This window comes from Sander lucioperca, chromosome 9, assembly GCF_008315115.2.
Source record: "Sander lucioperca isolate FBNREF2018 chromosome 9, SLUC_FBN_1.2, whole genome shotgun sequence".
Lineage (NCBI taxonomy): Eukaryota > Metazoa > Chordata > Actinopteri > Perciformes > Percidae > Sander > Sander lucioperca.
The window spans coordinates 38,023,320-38,041,428 of NC_050181.1; the positions used below are offsets into that span (position 1 = coordinate 38,023,320).

The 18,109-nt window shown below is 39.4% G+C and overlaps 1 protein-coding gene across 2 annotated transcripts; it reads right to left on the reverse strand.

Annotated features, from left to right (window-relative positions):
• Window positions 1-3,396: 3,396 nt before the first annotated feature.
• On the reverse strand, window positions 3,397-17,260 carry fndc7a (fibronectin type III domain containing 7a). 2 transcript variants are annotated; one of them, XM_036005748.1, is made up of 14 exons: window positions 17,154-17,260; window positions 16,588-16,606; window positions 15,703-15,960; window positions 14,665-14,925; window positions 13,827-14,084; window positions 13,162-13,416; window positions 12,202-12,456; window positions 10,911-11,168; window positions 10,005-10,262; window positions 8,943-9,197; window positions 8,512-8,775; window positions 8,393-8,422; window positions 8,040-8,076; window positions 3,397-3,473 (listed from the first exon to the last, which is right to left on the reverse strand). In XM_036005748.1, exons 1-13 carry the CDS (start codon window positions 17,208-17,210, stop codon window positions 8,045-8,047), a joined length of 2,460 nt encoding a protein of 819 aa, XP_035861641.1. In that variant the 5' UTR covers window positions 17,211-17,260; the 3' UTR covers window positions 3,397-3,473; window positions 8,040-8,044. The 2 variants fall into 2 exon arrangements, with proteins under 2 accessions (XP_035861641.1, XP_035861640.1); XM_036005747.1 differs by lacking the exon at window positions 3,397-3,473 and adding an exon at window positions 7,175-7,371.
• Window positions 17,261-18,109: the final 849 nt, after the last annotated feature.

Genomic DNA, 18,109 nt, shown 5'->3' on the forward strand with positions numbered 1-18,109 from the left:
AGATATAAAGTAGGCAGAGAAGACACCCAGGTGCTACTGTACACTTTAATGCCAGCAGCCACATGAGAGAGTGTCTCCTTTTCAGGTATAACGATGTACTGGATTAACGGAACAATTGCCTTTTGAATTGTAGCGGCTTTTCACATTTTTGTGGTGAAGGTATCCAGGTTTATAAATAAGAGCACATCAGGTTAAGAAAAATGATCCAGGCATACACAAAGCTTTGATGGGTGAGGTATTTGCAAATCTCAATACTCTATACTATAATAAACTGTATCCAAAGCATGTAGCCACTGAGAAGATGCATGCAAGTAACATACATCCTGTGTGACGGTTGCTTCCCTCGTTCATCTTTTCCTAAACCCAACCTCCGTATAGATGGTTCCCATTTCATGCTGACCACCACGAAAAAAAACGAGTTCTTGTACACGAATCAATAGATTAAAAATAACGTGACAATTTCACGAACTGCTGTGAAACCGTGTTGTTAGTGCGACAGTCGCAAGGAAAAACTTCCTTTTAGGGATAAACCTCAGACAGACCCAGGCTCTTGGTAGGTGGTGTCTGACGGTGCCAGTTGGGGGTGTGATGAACAGTGGCAATAATAGTCACAATAAAAAATAATGGAACAATGACTAGAAACAGTCGTTGTAGTAATTCATGGCGTAGCAGGGCACTGCAGGGCCTTACAGGATGTAGCAGGTCATAGCAGGGCACTGCAGGGCATAGCAGGACGTAGCAGGGCGTAGCAGGGCATTGCAGAGCGTAGCAGGGTGTAGCAGGACATAGCAGGGCGCAGAGCAGGACCATGGTGACAGCTGCTACCATGATTTAGGTGCCACCCAAATCCAAAGAAAACTGCGGGGGGAAAAACATAAGGACTCTGGGAAATAAGCTCCCCGGGGCTAAGTTAGTAACAAGCATCTCTGGGACATGGATGCACACAGATGGTAAGAGAGAGGAGAGAGGAGCTCAGTGTGTCAATGGAAGTCCCCCACCAGTCTAAAACTATAACAGCATAACTAACAGCTGGTCCAGGGCAAACCTGAGCCAGCTCTATAAGGGTTGGTAGATGAATCTGACAACTATCAAGAGAAGCAGAGAAGAGAAGGGGTGCAGCAGTACACCCTCCCCCGCCGGTCTAGGCGAACACTGCTCACTCCCTAACTATAAACTTGATCAAAGAGGAGAGAAAGTTTACTCTTAAATGTGTGTGCATTCAAAAGCATTTGTTTGAAGAAACATGCTCAACTAGTAAACCACAATTCCAAGTATTTCAGATCAACTTAGATAAATAAGAGTATCATCAGCATAAAAACATTTAAACATCACATCATGTTCTAACGCTGGTTTCATAGATACAGAACAATGTCGGTCCTACACTGTAAACACAGATTTATTTGTAATTAAACTTTTTAGTGGTCACTACTTCTTTCATTTTTTGTTAAAAACCAAATTCATTACTAAATCACATTAGTTGTTTGTAATAATCATCTTAAGTATGCAGTGCACAGATCATATACAGCAGAGATAACTAAGGATGTTAAGTTTGTGTATGGGAGGGGTGGAGTCATTTTAACTAAACATGCAAAGGCTCATGGGAAAAACAATATATGTTCTGAACGGTTTCTCTTTCCTCAGTGTGTTTTAGTAATGTTCTGTTAATGTTTTGGATGTGCATTTATGTTATCTGGGTCTTAGTTTTGTATGGTTGATTTAGTGTTCATGTTTATCTACATTTATTGTTGCACCATGACCGAGACCCGGGTGGGGACTGATGGCCTCTGGGCAGTGAAGAAGAGCTCAAAAACAATTACAGAGGTTGGAAATCAGTAACTTGGTTACCTGAGTGAAATTTTCCACACATTTGTATACATTGGAAATTTCAGTGTTGTATGTGTGTGTTGTTTACTCTTTGCTTTTCTGGAATTAATGTATTGAACACATTGTTCTTAAGACTAGATTGTCATAAAGTAAAAACAATATTTATATTATGTATATATATTTTTTTTTAGTACGACGAGTAGCCTAATATTTTTATATTTCTGTTATGTTTCTTTGCATGTTTAAAGCTATAGTGCGTAGTTTCTGTCTCCCCCAGGAGGAATTCTAAGTAATGACAACAAAACTGTTGGTGCATCCATGTGATACAAGCCTTCCGTGATTGCGCGACTCTTCGGAAGAGGTAATTGTCTTCACACGATTTTTTGCGTGCGAAAGTTGCTGGATGACTCTAGTTTCTGAACATAGTCATACTGAGAAATACACAGAGAGTTTTGTGGAGCCGATAGTCTTAATTAGCTTTGTATCAACTCATTTGGTAATGGCTTGGATGTAACGGACGTACATTAATATAAAAGTTACGCACTAAAGCTTTAACATAACATGCTTAGACAACATGAAAAATAACAACAACAAAAAATTATTTATGTTTACTAATAATTTTTAGTAATGACTACTAACGTAAACTTGATTTGTCTACTGCATCAACTTACTGTGTTAATACAACTTGACCTGTTAAGTTCCACCTTGTGTAAAAACATAGACTGTTTAAGGCAACGGGTTTCCGCGCAAATTTCTAGTAAAGTCCACTAATTCAGGATTACAGTGTATGATCAATCCCTGGGGCACACCACAGATACTGTCAGGAAGGTGGAAGTGGTCAGGAACAAATGGAGCTTCAGTTTCACCCATTATCTGTGAAAATTCCTGTAAAAAACCCTCACTTCTCGACTACATGTAATATAAAACTTTATCATTATGAATTATTATGAAGAGCATGTTTCAGGAGAAATGGAAATTGACAATTACAGATGTCATTAGTCTTGTGTAATAACGTAGTTTCAAATATATGTATCTATGTAACACCACATTTTTAGAATAGTAATACTGCTTATTATTGTTACAGGAGAAACATTCCTCGGGCTGTTACCTGGAGTACATGTCAACTTTTAAATAATAGTAAGGCCAAAAGGTGTCTGTATTTATTTCTATTATTTCCCTATAATCCTGATTGTCAGTCTTTGTTGTCAAATAGGATTAAGAGCACATTGTCCTCAAAGCTACAGGTATGCAATTTCAGTGTATCATGTAAAACAGAGTAAAAAGCTGAAATATATACCACAGACTGAAAAGTATCCTGTTCAGCTTTATTTTGTCTTTGATTTGCTGTTTCTATCTCTCCTAAGTTATATTCTGCAGGTTTCCTCTCCTCTGCTAAAGTAGTAAGGATAACATTGCAGTATTTATTTAGAAGCTGCCTTTTATATATTTTAGTGTTTTAATTCAGTGTTTTTACCTTTTGTTTTTTTCATATTTATTCAGCGGAAAACAATTTGTCAGACTATATGCATCTTTCCTTACAAGCAGCAGTAACAACAAAATATATTTCTTTTGGGTAGATTGGATCTTTACAGTCTTCTGTCCATGTTGGAGGGTTGGTGTTAAGGAGGTGGGGGAAGTGGAGGGGTTCACTGTAGGGCAAGAATGATGAGAGGGAGAAATGATCAACCTGGACTCAGTGGGAAAACCAGTTATTACACACATCTCATGGTTGTTTTGTGCAAAAAAAAAAGTTTCCTTGTGGAACTTTATATGCACAAAGCAGAATACAGCCTTGTCATACTGAGTCAGAGGCTATTGAAGATCATCTTATTTATCATCACAGACATAATAACATGCCCGTGTCACGTTCCTGCTGCAGTTCTCCATCCTTGTCATCCTTTGCCTGAGTCATGTTCCCTCATTCTTCTGCCTGTGTTTTACAGACAGATAGAGATCAGCCTCACCTGTGCTTGTCTATACGCTGTATGTTCTACTCAAACATTTCACGCCTATTGTAACACGAGTGCACTATAGGCACAGTTAATTCATGGATGCTCACGTTGCTGTCATAAGATACCCTTTAAGCTGTGAAGTAGCACAATGGATGTTTTCTTGTGAAAACAGCTTTTTATCAATTTGGTACACACATGTTCACAATCACAAAGCACTGTAACTATACTATACTATAACTCCAAGTGGTCTGTAGACAGTGTGTTCTTATCTGGAGTGATTTTGATTCGCTGTTTCTATCTCTCCTAAGTGATATTCTGCTGGTTTCCTCTCCTCTGCTAAAGTAGTAAGGATAATACCTGAGTATGTGATGTCAGAAATAAACACTCTAAAAGCTTGTGATAAAGTACATTTCTTAATTTAATTTCTGATTTTTCATTCAAATTATATTCATCAACAGTTTGATTGCTTTAAATTATGAATACATCAAATATACTTTACAAAGATCACTACAAACCATTATTAATAATAATAATAATAATAATAATAATAATAACTTTTATTTATATAGCGCCTTTCATGAAACCCAAGGACACTTTAAGACTCATATACTGTACCTTTATTACTAGCTAAATTGGCTACAGGGATGTTCATAATGTTCATAATATGTACAGCATCTCAATTTTAGTGTAACGTACATTAATGTGATAGCTTGCAGTGTGTGACATTCGGTCTCGCTCTCCTCTCTGAGCTCTACCCGGCTGCTTGTCTTCAGCGCGATACATCCCAATGAACATGCAAATTATTACGCGGAAACGTAAAGTAGCTTGTGTCTGCCACGTGCAGGAACAACACGTTCTTGAATACATACATGTTTTGTGAGTTTGACAAAGTACAGTGGCACTCATAAGTTTATGAACCCATGCTAAAGTTGACTAAAAAGAGGAATAAAAAAATCATTTTTTGGAAATTGATGCCTTAATTAAAAAAATGAGGAAAAAATCCAACCTTTAAGGACACCAATTTTCTTTGTGAATGAATAATGTATCGTAAATGAATAATGTATCGTAAATAAATAAATGTTCTTCCTTAAAATACAGGGGGCATAAGTAAGTACACCCTTATGTTAAATTCCCAGAGGCAGGCAGACCTTGGCATGGTTTTATTTCAGTTAACCTAATAGCTGGTTTGATTTGCATTGAGAGATGATTTTATGGAAAGTACCCCATGCCAATCTCTAGGTATGGTGAAGGGTATGTGATGATGTGGGGCTATTTTAATTCCAAAGGCCAAGGGAACTTTATCAGGATGCATAGTATCCTGGATCCATGAAATAACTTGCCTTTAAAATTAAACATCTGCCTGCCTCTATGGGAATTTAACATAGGGGTGTACTGACTTATGCCCCCTGTATTTTAAGGAAGAACATTTATTTATTTACGATAGATTATTGGTTCGCAAAGAAAATTGGTCTCCTTAAAGGTTGGATTTTTCCTCATTTTTTTAATTAAGGCATTAAGATCAATTTCCAAAAGATACATTTTTTTATTCCTCTTTTTAGTCAACTTTAGCAGGGGTTCATAAATTTATGAGCGCCACTGTAATTGTTAGTGTAAGTCCACCTCTGGGCATTCTGGTCACTCTGCTTGTTTTGGTGGTAAATTTACTGAATGGATGTAGTTAGGAAGAAATAAAAGTGCTTTGTGCTGGATATTGTTTATACAAATAATCCAAACTGAAAAAACAACAATGATTTAATTTCCCTAAGATTTTAAAAATTCATAAAGCATTGGCAAAAAACACAGCTGAATAAAATGAGATGAAGTGCACATTGGTTTGATAAAGATATGGGTATCGTACGGAAGTTTGAAACTCTTTTCCTAAAGTGGAATGAAAATCACAGTTACAGTTAGTTACAGTTACAAGTTACAGTTACAGCAAACTGTTACTTGGATCCATAGTGGAGAAAGAGACCTGATATACACTCAAACATCAAGTCGCAGTTTTATTGCACAATTTTTGTACTGAAGAGTGCACAACACACAATCAACCTCAGATAGTGTTCTCTTTGTCAATTTTCATATAGTGCTTTGTCAATACTGTATTTGAATATACTAATAAAGCCCTTATACTTTGATTTAGCAACAGTGATTGAAGAATTGTAGTACACTGATTTTCTTTTTTTTCATAGCGATTTAATGATTACATCACTCGCACATCTGTCAAACATATCAGTTATTGGTATTTCATAGAATTCAATAATAAGTTAAGACTTTCTCTTTTGCTTATAGAGGGGTGATCATCATCATTTCTAGCCTGATCATCCACCCCTGGTAGTAAAATACATGGGCAATAAGGGACATTTTGGTAAGTTTCACCACTTTTACGTTCAGTGGAAGTCGTCTCCTGAATGAGGAAGACCTACTGTATTTCAGGATGTTTGTCTGATGGATTTTTTCTGGATTCTTTTTGGAGGACTGAATATAGCTCATGTGTCCAAGCCCACACACACACCTGAACAAAACATCTTCTACTTTATAAAGAAAACCCACACAAGATGCCATACAATGTTGTAATGCAAAAACGATGTGCTTTATTGGTGGTGATGGTGCAGTGGATGTGACACATGCATTTGGTGTAGGAGACCTGGGTTCAATTCCCACTGCGATATATCAACCAACGTGTTCCTGACCAACACACTTAACCCCTAGTTACTCCAGAGGCGTGCGACCTCTGACATATATAGCAACTGTAAGTCGCTTTGGATAAAAGTGTCAGCTAAATGACATGTAATGTAATGAACAAAACATCTTCTACTTTATAAAGAAAACCCACACAAGATGCCTGCACACAATGTTGTAATGCAAAAACGATGTGCTTTATTGTTATCTGTCAACAGAGAGAAAACAAATCCAATGAAAGCAGCAATCTGATCAGACGTATCATCCACAGGACTTGCTATGCATGACTCCGGGCTAACGAGATGGATACCTGCGGCCCCACTTTTAACTGACCCTCTTCTGAGTCACCAACCAGCTTTACAACCCAGAGGCATGTCATACAGCCACCGCATGGAGGTCTTCTACTTGGAGAAGTCCTAATCTTATTTTAAATTTATTTTGCCTTTCAATGACTACAGTATTGCCATGATTCATTTATCTGGAAGGTTCACTGTGAAGTTTCTATTTCTGCTCCTTTTTCATTTTTACTAGATGTCATTAACATGTTTTGGTTACGTCTTATTATGAAAGGGCAACTGCATTGATTAAACATGAGGAATAGCAGAATGGAAGATAAAATAACATGCAGCCTACTTTAAAAAAAAGTAGCAATAATTGTTCAAATAAATTGGATTAATGCCCACAGTTATTTATTTAGAAGCCGCCTTTTATATATTTTAGTGTTTTAATTCAGTGTTTTTACCTTTTGTTTTTTCATATTTATTCAGCGGAAAACAAATTATCAGACTCTATGGAGCTTTCCTTGCAAGCAGCAGTAACAACAAAATATATTTATTTTGGGTAGATTGGCTCTTTACAGTCTTCTGTCCATGTTGGAGGGTTGGTGTTAAGGAGGTGGGGGAAGTGGAGGGGTTCACTGTAGGGCAAGAATGATGAGAGGGAGAAATGATCAACCTGGACTCAGTGGGAAAACCAGTTATTACACACATCTCATCATAGTTTCAGTACTGATTCATCACACTCAATAAGTGGTTGTTTTGTGCAAAAAGAATTTTCCTTGTGGAACTGTATATGCACAAAGCAGAATACAGCCTTGTCATACTGAGTCAGAGGCTATTGAAGATCATCTTATTTATCGTCACAGACATAATAATATGCACGTGTCACGTTCCTGCTGCAGCTCTCCATCCTTGTCATCCTTTCCCTGAGTCATGTTCCCTCATTCTTCTGCCTGTCTTTTACAGACAGACACGTATCGATAAGTCCCAGAGGTAAAGACAGATAGAGATCAGCCTCACCTGTGCTTGTCTATACGCTATATGTTCTACTCAAACATTCACGCCTATTATAACACGATTGCACTATAGGCACAGTTAATTTATGGATGCTTGCGTTGATACCCATAAGATAACCTTTAAGCTGTGAAGTAGCACAATGTATGTGTCCTGTGAAAACAGCTTTTTATCAATTTGGTACACACATGTTCACAATCACAAAGCACTGTAACTATACTATACTATAACTCCAAATGGTCTGTAGACAGTGTGTTCTTATCTGGAGTGAGTTGAGTGACAATAAACTTACCGCACTTAATTCACACTTCGTCTTTTACGAGAGATCACTTAAGAAGGAGAGAAACAAGGTTTCAGTGCAGTCACAGTTTTCAAACAGCTCATAACTTAATAAAAGTTTATAAGAATAGTTCTGACATTTTGATAAACACGATTATTCGCTTTCTTGCCGAGAGTTAGATCAGAAGATCGATACCACTCTCATGTCTGTGCGCTAAATATGAAGCTACAGCCAGCAGCCGGTTAGCTTAGCTTAGCATAAAGAGTGAGAACAGGGGGAACATCATCTCATCTAACACTTAGCAAAATGTCAAACTATTCCTTTAACTACTGCAAAACAAAAAGTGAAGTTTAGAGGATACTTACCCATGGCAGCATTACCTCCCGGGCAGGGAACTGAAAATATGACGAAAATGAACACATTAATGCCACTTGTTACCAATTGATATTAATCATTTACACACTCCATCCACTTTATGACTCACCTGAGTATGTCCTGGGTTGACAGAAGCTGACTTTGATCCCATTCTGTCCCACTGGTGCTGCCACTACTCTGTAGACGTCCCCACACGTTTCCTCCTGGATGTCACAGTATTTGCTGTCGGCAGCTGCGATACAGGTGTAGTTGGCTGCTGTCCCATACAGCTGTACTGTGTGGTTCTGCAGCTGAGGGCCCAAAGAGCTCCAGTACACCCTGAGGGAGTTGTTGGCCCTGCGATAGAGCTTGACACTGGTTGGACAACAGGCACCTACAAGAATGAGTTTGAAAAAGTTGAGTTTGTGGTGGTGTTCATGTGGAAACTTTATTACTACTGACCATTTCCAACTGTCATTATTCATCCCTCATCTTGCACGCTCAAACAGGCATCCATGTGTATATTTTTGTGTGTGTGTGCATGTATGTTTTTGTCCTCACTGGATGAGAATCCGCGATATTTGCACTCGGACTTGTGTCCTGTGCTGCTGATGGACTCCAGGTTGACGCTGTAGTTGGTGCCACAGGTGATGCATCCCATCAGGCAGTGGGTGTCCAGGGTGTGGCACTTTGCTTTCCCGCGCGGCGACATCAGGGTGGTGATGTAGGAGCGAGCTCCGCTGCCAGGTGACCAGGTCACGTTGGTCATAGCCTGGGTGACCTGGGTCACATTCACATACATGGGGCAGCAAGGACCTTGGGGAGTGAATTACAGAACAATAATCTATACTGGATTGAATGTATGTATAATGAGCAGGGCTTGAAATCAACATTCGACCACACACCAAATGCGGATGAAATTTGCCATTGGCGGGTGAAACTGTCAATCGACTTGACCCGTTGGCGGGTAGCCAATTAGAATTGAATGATTCATTAGTTGTTTTTTTACCACTGTTCTTTCACATTTCAACCAAGTCCACCATTTCCTTGGATTTAAGCAAAAAAATGTGGCAGCACATTACTGGGGTGAAGACAACAAGCAACCAACAAAAAGATGAGGATGATTCAAAGAAAAGTTAAAGCAGACGTTTTAATACCAAGTGGACAGTTGGCGACAATGGCAAGGTTTGTGAGTGGCTAAATTACGACAGCAGTACAGAACAAATGTACTGCAGTGCAATATTGTTTTATAGTTATATTGTTTGTATATATTGTTTAATATAATGCAGTATTGATTTTGTTAATAACTTAACAACACTTAAGTTCAAGAACGATGCTTGTGCATTTCCTGCATTTCCCCTTTATGAGGCAAAAAAAATTGGCTGGTACAAAGCCTGTGTGGCTAGTGGTCAAAAAAGTTTGCTCCAAGTCCTTATAATGAAAATATATAAAATGGACAAAAACAATTGTTGAATGGTTCAGCTGGGATAGCTAAAAGAAATGGATGAAATCACAATCAAATATTTCAGACCCAATAAGAAGACACTTGGCCCTCTAAGAAAAACTTTATTTTTTGGACTGCATATATAAAATCCTATTGATAACCAATCATACTGTCCATACCTGTTTCCAAAGGTTTACTGTATCCAGGTAGACTTCTCCCCACAGTTGTCATGGCCACTGCCATGACCTCATAGGTTGAACCACAGGGCAGCTGTGTGAGCTCACAGGAGCCGTTTCTAGACTGGCACGAGTGTGTGTCATAGCGTCCGATGGCTGTGATGGTATAATTTGTGTTGGGGGTGTTGGGGGTAAGGAAGTGGACTCTGTACGTGGAGTTGTTGGTCTGCGTCATATTCACGATCTCTGGAGCACACGGAGCTGTTTTCATAACAAAAACACATAATGTTATTGCAGCAGATTGAGGAATTATTGTAATTAAGTAGTTTCAGATAATATGATGATTCACTTTCTTGCCAAGAGTTACATGAAAGGATTGATACCACTCTCACGTCTGTACGGTAAATATGAAGCTACCTTCATCAACTGATTGGCTTAGCTTAGCACAAAGACTGGAAACAGGGGAAACAGCTAGCCTGGCTATGTCCAAAGGTAACAAAGTACACATAACATCACCTCTAAAGCTCATTGATGAACATAGTATATCTCATTTGTTTGGGCCCTACATAATTAAAGTGTGTATATGTGCTTGTAGTGCTTTGGACAGAGGCAGGCTAGCTGTTTCCAGTTTTTGTGCTAAGATAAGCTAACCGGCTGCTGTATGGGACTTCATATACAGTATATTGCACAGACGTGAGAGTGGTATCAATCCTCTCATCTAATTCTTGACAACAAAGCAAATAAGTAGTATTTCCTAAAATGTCGAACTAGCATTAGGCTACTGTGTTATGTTTTAGATGTTTGATGTTTTAGGTTTAGGCAACATTCCCTGCCTTCCCTCTCTTGTTTGTATGTGGATAAGTGTGTATTTGTGAGGTGAGATGTCACTCTAAATACCCCAATTAATACCTGTCTCATGTGTCTGGGGTGTGCAGGTGCGGTTGCATCCTCGTAACTCGCTGCAAGGTGTGACGGTCACAGTATAAGCCGTGTTGCACCTCAAATCTGACAGCGCACACACTGGCGCTGTGTCGTTACAGTGGATGACATCATTAGTCTCTGCCGCCGTTGTCTCGTACAGCTCGGCCCCTTTGACGGGCGACCAATTGATCTCCAGGGTCTCTGTAGAAACTAGATTTATGCTAACACCCTGTGGGCAACAAGGAACTGGGGGAGAGGTGGGGAGTAAAAATGCAAAAATAGGTGAGAACATTAATCAACAAAGGACTATACTGATGACTTTACATGTTTTAAAATTATTTTACACCATCCAGACAGTCATTGTTTCCACCTGTCAACTTGCATGTCCTTAAAACTATTTTCTTTCTTCCAAATGTATCTTGTTGACTACAGAAGGTGCAGGTGTAACTAATAACATGGTCTCTGTGGTCCAGAAAGCCATGTGAGTGTGCTTAAAGCTGAGGTAGGCAGTTTTTTGTGTCATTATATTGTAATTCAAGTGGACTAAGAGAAAACTAGATTTCTGCACTTCCTCTTGGCTTTGTTTTCAGGCTTTAGAAAATCTAGCCTGTGATGGGAGACTTTGACCAATCACAGGTCATTTCAGAGAGAGGGCATTCCCATTGGCTGTTCTACACATGCAGATGGCGTGCTGCAAGTCCCTTCAGATGGTGACAGGCTGATTCAATGGCGAAATATCCTGCAAAAAAAGTATCTATTCCAGCATTGGTAACAACTGCCTACATGGCAAAGCAACTCCAAAAAAGAAAGACAGACGGTCATTTTCATAGGATTGCTACTATATAACAGTATGATGATCTCAATCACAAACTGGATAATTGAAATGAATGACTCGTACTGTTTACTGTATGAAGCTGTGCATATGCCAGTGCTCGTCTGGTGGGAGGGGCTTAGGACAGAGAGGGGAGAGCTGCAGGAGGAGGACTATATTTTAAAATTCTGGCTTTTTCTTTTTGCCTTTTCCAAAAAAGTGCCTACCCCAGTTTCATTTGGACTTTTCATATGTTAAACGGTGCTGTTGAACAGCTACAGGTTACATTTTTGATGTGAAAGTAGCTGTTGATAAAAAGTAATACTTTGGAAGATCATTGGTTGTAATGGAAGGTACACACAATGTGAAGTTAATGAGCTAAATAAAACAAAACCACTTGTATGGTCCTTATTGATAACAAAAACATGCATCAGTGCTAGTACTACATGTGGGTGCTTCTGGTCCTACTGGTGGTGTAGTTGCGGACGTTTGAGTAAGGGCTGGAGCCAGCCTCGTTGTAGGGGAAGACGGTGGTGAGGTAGGTGTAGCCACACATGCAGGAAAATGGACAGGTGGTTTTAGTGGTGTTACACGAATTCTCAGTCCCGTCGTCTCTCTTTATGAAAGCCATGTAGTACTCCACTAGTAGCACCTCATTCCACACAAGCGAGCAGTTGCCTGCTTTGGGCTCTTCCACCCAGATGTTCTCTGGGGGACACGGATCTGTCAGAGAAAGAGGGGTAGAGGTTCAGAAAAAATAGGAATGGACATCACTTGTGAAAGGAAAAGTTTGATATTTTGGGAAATACCCTTATTTGGCTTTCTTGCTGAGTGGTATCACTTTTCTCATTTAATTTAACCCTTGTGTTGTCTTCCCGTCAACCATGAACTTGCTTTTTCAGATGTATTTGTCACTTTTTCCATGCTTTCTGTGCTTTTAAAAAAAACCTGGGCTGGTTTAATAATAGGTTTTACACTTGTTCTTGGAATTCATGGTCAACAAACCTCATTTATATAAAATTATACATGTTTTTAGTTAAAAAAGCAGAAATTATGAATTATTTTGACTAATAGTTAAGATCAGAGGATGATAGAGTGGATCACAGATGAGTATATGAAGTTTAGTCCGGATACTGTTTTGAAACCATTTTTAAAAAAAATTCAAATGCAATGAAATTGAATAAAACACTCAAGAATCATTCATTTTACCTGAAGAATGTTGTATGGAACCATCCATGTTATTTTTGGGCAATTTGGTTGAAAGAAATCCATATTTCTGATATAAATCACTTTGAAAAACGGATCAAATTTGACCCGAGGACAACACAAGAGTTAAACAAATAAGCATACTTCCCAAAATGTCAAACTATTCTTTTAAACATGTAGGATTGTATGTTGTATGTGGCTCTGGTTGTGTGATATACCCACATGTAATGTATGTTTGTGGTTTTGAGGGGCTGCTGGGCCCAGCGTCATTATAGGCTGTGACAGAGACAGAGTGGTTCTGGCCACACTCCACAGGTGTGATAAAACAGTAACCACTAACTGTTGAAGTACAGTTTTGACGATTAGTGGTCCAGGCCACATAGGTATCCGCTCCCTGCGCTGACATCCAGTACACAGCGATCCCGAGAGACCGGCCCTGAGTCACCTCAACGTAGGTCACATCTGGGCTTGGAGGGCCTGGAAGTGAAATCACAAGGAAAGTAACAATATCTGCTACATTCTTGTTCTACATCAGGGGTCATCAATGTTTTTTTTAACCCAAGGACCCCTTAACTGAGAGAGAGATATATACATATATTGCATAAAATTAAGTTGCATACTAAACTAGGTGGGTGGCCTAAAGCCTTTATACGTACCCTTTATAGTGCATAGAATACTAAGCTATTAAAATAATTGTTGGCATTATTTTTTTATCAACCAATGTGTAATATAAACATATTCTTAGGGTTCATTGTATCTGTGGATGGCTTCTTTAGTGATTACCTTACCTATAGGCCAGTAAGCCCATCATTAGTTTTATTTTATAGGCTGATTTATATTTGCTAATAATATGTTGGATTCATGTTAAGACATCTCATCGTGTTTACGTGTGATCTGGCAGATGGTGAGGTCGTCTCCAGCTCGACCCGCCGCGTCCCAGGCTGTGCCTTTGATACAGTAGGTGGTCCCTGCTTCAAGGCCACCAAAGCGCACTATGGTGTCCGTGGTGTTGAGTTTGTTGCGGGACATGGAGCCCTCCCGGATGATGCAGAGCGTGTAGAGGACAGCGTTTTCCACCGGGGTCCAGGTCACAAGGATGGTGCCGTTGTCAGGAGAGGTGGTGTTTAACTTGGGCGCCATCACCACTACAGACAGATCAAGGTGGACAGTAATGGGAAAAGATACTGACACACAGATTTCTTACTTCTACTCTTTTTGTAAGAGGTGTGAGATGGAAACAGTTTCCCTGTGATTATGTTACATTACTCCTTCGGGGAAGGGAGACAACCCAGTTCTCATGGATTTGCTTTTCATATTATGAGAATAATATATTGCAAAGGCATGGATAAAGTTTCCACCCTTGTGTGTTGGCTGCAAGAGCAGAGACTCTGTGACAATGGGCGGTGAAATGACGCTGTTATGGCCGGCAGGGTGAGCTAACAAACTATTGTCCTACAGGGTCAACAGAAAAGGCTGCCTTTCACTTTGCAAACACTGATTACCATCTTTAGTAAACTGCTTGTAATGTGTAGTGTCCGTCCGGACATGTGAAAGTGAAAAAGGTCATTATTATTCAATTCTATAGATTATTAGTGATAATAGTGTTAGTGTTAAATCAGTGTTGTCTTAACATTTGATCTGTTGTTCAATCTTCTATTACTATTTGAAATGCTGAAGTCACATTGTGAAGGGTTTTTAGGACTCTTTAAGACTTTTGGTCCGTACCTGTCCTGGCCTCGATGGGGTACGAGGGCTGGCTCCTCCCCCCAGAGTTGACCGACATGACACTCAGCCTGTAGTCCGTGTAGGGCTGGAGCTGCACCACGGTGCCGGGGGAGCTGCTCACCACCATCTCAGAGAAGAAATTACCGGTCTTCGACTCTGCCCTCAGGAGATAGCTGCTTGCCCCGGAAACGGTTGTGAACTCCACAGTGATGCTGTCACTGTGTTTGGAGTAGGCCTGTGCAATGCTGGGGACATCAGGAGCTGGAGAGCAAATGATAGAAGCAAAATCAGTATGATAGATAACAAAATAAAGTAGGTTACTTTATGACGATTGATTGATGATTTATAACAGTTTCTGTATTTATACAGAAATATACTATAAATGCAGAAAGTACAGTAACTAAGTACATTTACTCTACTACTACACTTAAGTACACTTTTGTGTAGTATTTGTACTTTCCTTGAGTTCTTATGCTACTTTATACTTCTACTCCACCATATTTAAGAAAGAATATTGTTCTTTTTACTCCACTAAATTTATTTGAAAGCTATGGCTACTACTTTCTATACAGATAAGGACTGTTTACTCAAAACATGAGAAGATTTTATAAATTGAGGCCACAACTAACTCTTTTTTTCTTGTCCATTAATTGTTTGGTCAATTTAACTTCTAAAAGTAGTGAAAAATGTCCCAGAGCCCAATGTGATGTCTACAAACATTTTCCCAATGTGATGTCTACAAACTGTTTGTTTTGTTTTGTCTGACCGACAGTCCAAAGATATTCAGTTTATAAAGACGACCCATGGGGAAAAGCAACAAATCCTCACAGCGGAGAAGCTGCAGCCGGAGAATGGTTGGCATTTCATGGGAAAAATAATGATTAATTGATGACCAAAACAGTTAGCAGATTCATTTCTGAGGACTTTGTCCACCACTGTAGAAATGTAAGACACGTGTCTTTATGGATATTATCTGAATGTGAATCATCCACCAGGACTCATTTTCCTCCTTTACCTCTCCTCGCTGTTGTCACTGACCTGTGGTCTCCTGTGTCGCTGCACTGCTGAGGACATTGAGAGCATTGTCCATGGCTTCTAGCTTCATGATGTACACTGTGTTTGGTGACAGGGAGTTGACTGAGCCCATCACGACGTTGCCACTGAACTGAGTGAAGACTGATGGTCCCGGGGAGTTCCTGGGTGTTGCTGTGATCTTGTAGGAGCTGGCCCCAGTGTAGCCGCTCCACTGCACTGTCATACTCTTAGATGTGACTGTAAACACTGACACGGTGACGGCTGACGGAGATAGAGAAGAAAGCAATGATGGGATACATTCAAAAAGGCTTATAAGTGATGTTATCATATTTTGGGGAAATAAAAAACAGCCTGATGTTTTTTAAGGTAATTTACATTTCAAATTAAGGAATGCTGTATGTGAGTTTGGGACAGTGCCTGAAATGGTACCGGCACGTGTGATTTTATTTCCACATGAGTACCCTTACTTCTAATTGTTATTAACAGTATTATAATTTGGCAAATATTTATACCAAAAAAGGCTATATATGATGATTTCTTGGAGAGAAAAAACAAGCAATTCTACGTAAAATTGGATATTCAGCGCCCCAATGTAGCCCAAATGGAATGATCCTTTGTTTCATAACCACATTTTCAGAAACTGCGACGATTCAACTGTGAGATTAGTTGAATCAGGCTCCTTAGATCGAATCGTCGAATAGTCGACTATTCGGGGTCACCCTTACAAGATATACTGTATGACTATAAATGTATCCAAGACACATGCAATGATCGTGTCATGGAACTGCTGAATTATGGTACCTCCACCTTTTTTGGGTCCCATTCAGACACTGGTTTGGGGTCATTATAAAGTATCTTAAGGCAAATGTAAAAAAAAAGATCATTTACCACTTTGAGCAGCACAAATCTGAAAATGAAAAAAAAAAACGTGGCAGGTTAATGACTGAAACAAGGAAATAACCCTGATGAGAAATGACAGGAAATGCAGTATTTTCAAGACAGGACATCATTCCAAGGGTAGCAAGCTATTGGTATTTCACATTATATCCTGAGGCTAATTATGAAGCAGGATTTAATGCCTGTATCATATTCTCGGTGCATGAGAGGCAGCAGGCTGCACATTACCTTCACTCAACACAGATTTCAGGACTGGTCAGCGCAGGTATTTCTTTCAGGTCGGAATGAATTTGTCTATTGAGCTAAGGTTGGGCATGCCACACACACTTGTTGAAAACAGTGACACTCAAAAGAGCCAGTGTTCACATGTTTCAAAAGTCCTCCCTTTACACACACTATTATTTATCTGGATGTTTAAAATAAGCACTTTATCAAAGCTAGGGAAACTTGCCAACCAATGCACACTGATGCTGGTAAAATTGTTCTTTGTACTGTATTCTTGTGAAAACATTTAAGAGATAATCAGTGTACAGTTAGAAACGGATCTCATCTCTTACCTCTGTGAATGTGAATAAAATCAAAAGTTTCAGCATCTTTGACTTAGTTTCCCCCATGCCTTCAGCGTTTTTCTGCTGCCTGGAGGCGAGATGTGTGATGCTGTTTCTCAAAATGACTTCAGGGAAGTAGCTCAGGCTTAAATTTAACTTTTTTTTTTTTTGTTGTCCCCCCTGCCCTCCCTCTCTTTCAGATGAAACGACAGGTCCTTTATTGTTTCAGCAAATACCAAAGAGCCCAAAGGCTGTAACTCCTCCCCACAGGGGTGTCTGGGCGGCCTATCAGAGTAAGACGAGTATGCTCATCTTTGTAAGACGAGAATATCGATAAAAATCAACTGTGTAGCAGACTTTTCAGTTTTGCAACCATCTCTTAATTGATTCTTGTCTTGTAATGTTGAAATATTTTTCTCCCCCCAAAGAACTATACCCAAACATCCCAGTTGAGGAATATGCATCATTATACCTTACATAAAAAAGTTACTTGACACAAGCGATGACCTGTTTCTGTCTGAAAGGAGGATGTTTAAGGTTTCATCCAAACAATATTTGATTTCTCATTGGCTCTTATCTTGTGATAGATGAAACCTCTTTTTGAGCCATTATTCATTTTGACCTCAATTCGTAAACACAAATCTATCAACGACACTGAGTTCACTGTAAATACAGATATGACATGTTAGTTGGGTGTCAATAAATTATAGCATTTTCAGCTCAAAACAGTTGGTGTCTTAGTATGTATACAATACACTTGTTTATATTCCCTGATATATACAGTTAATGTATCTGCTTTAGAATCAGCTGAGCTCAATTGTCACTTTCACCACAACACTGACAAACCAGCAGAAACAAGCAGGCTTATGTCATCACACACTTACCCTTACTTACCGTACTCTATACTGTATGTACAGTTCAATACTGTGTATGTGCCAATAGTTCCAGTTAAGGTAACAAAGCGA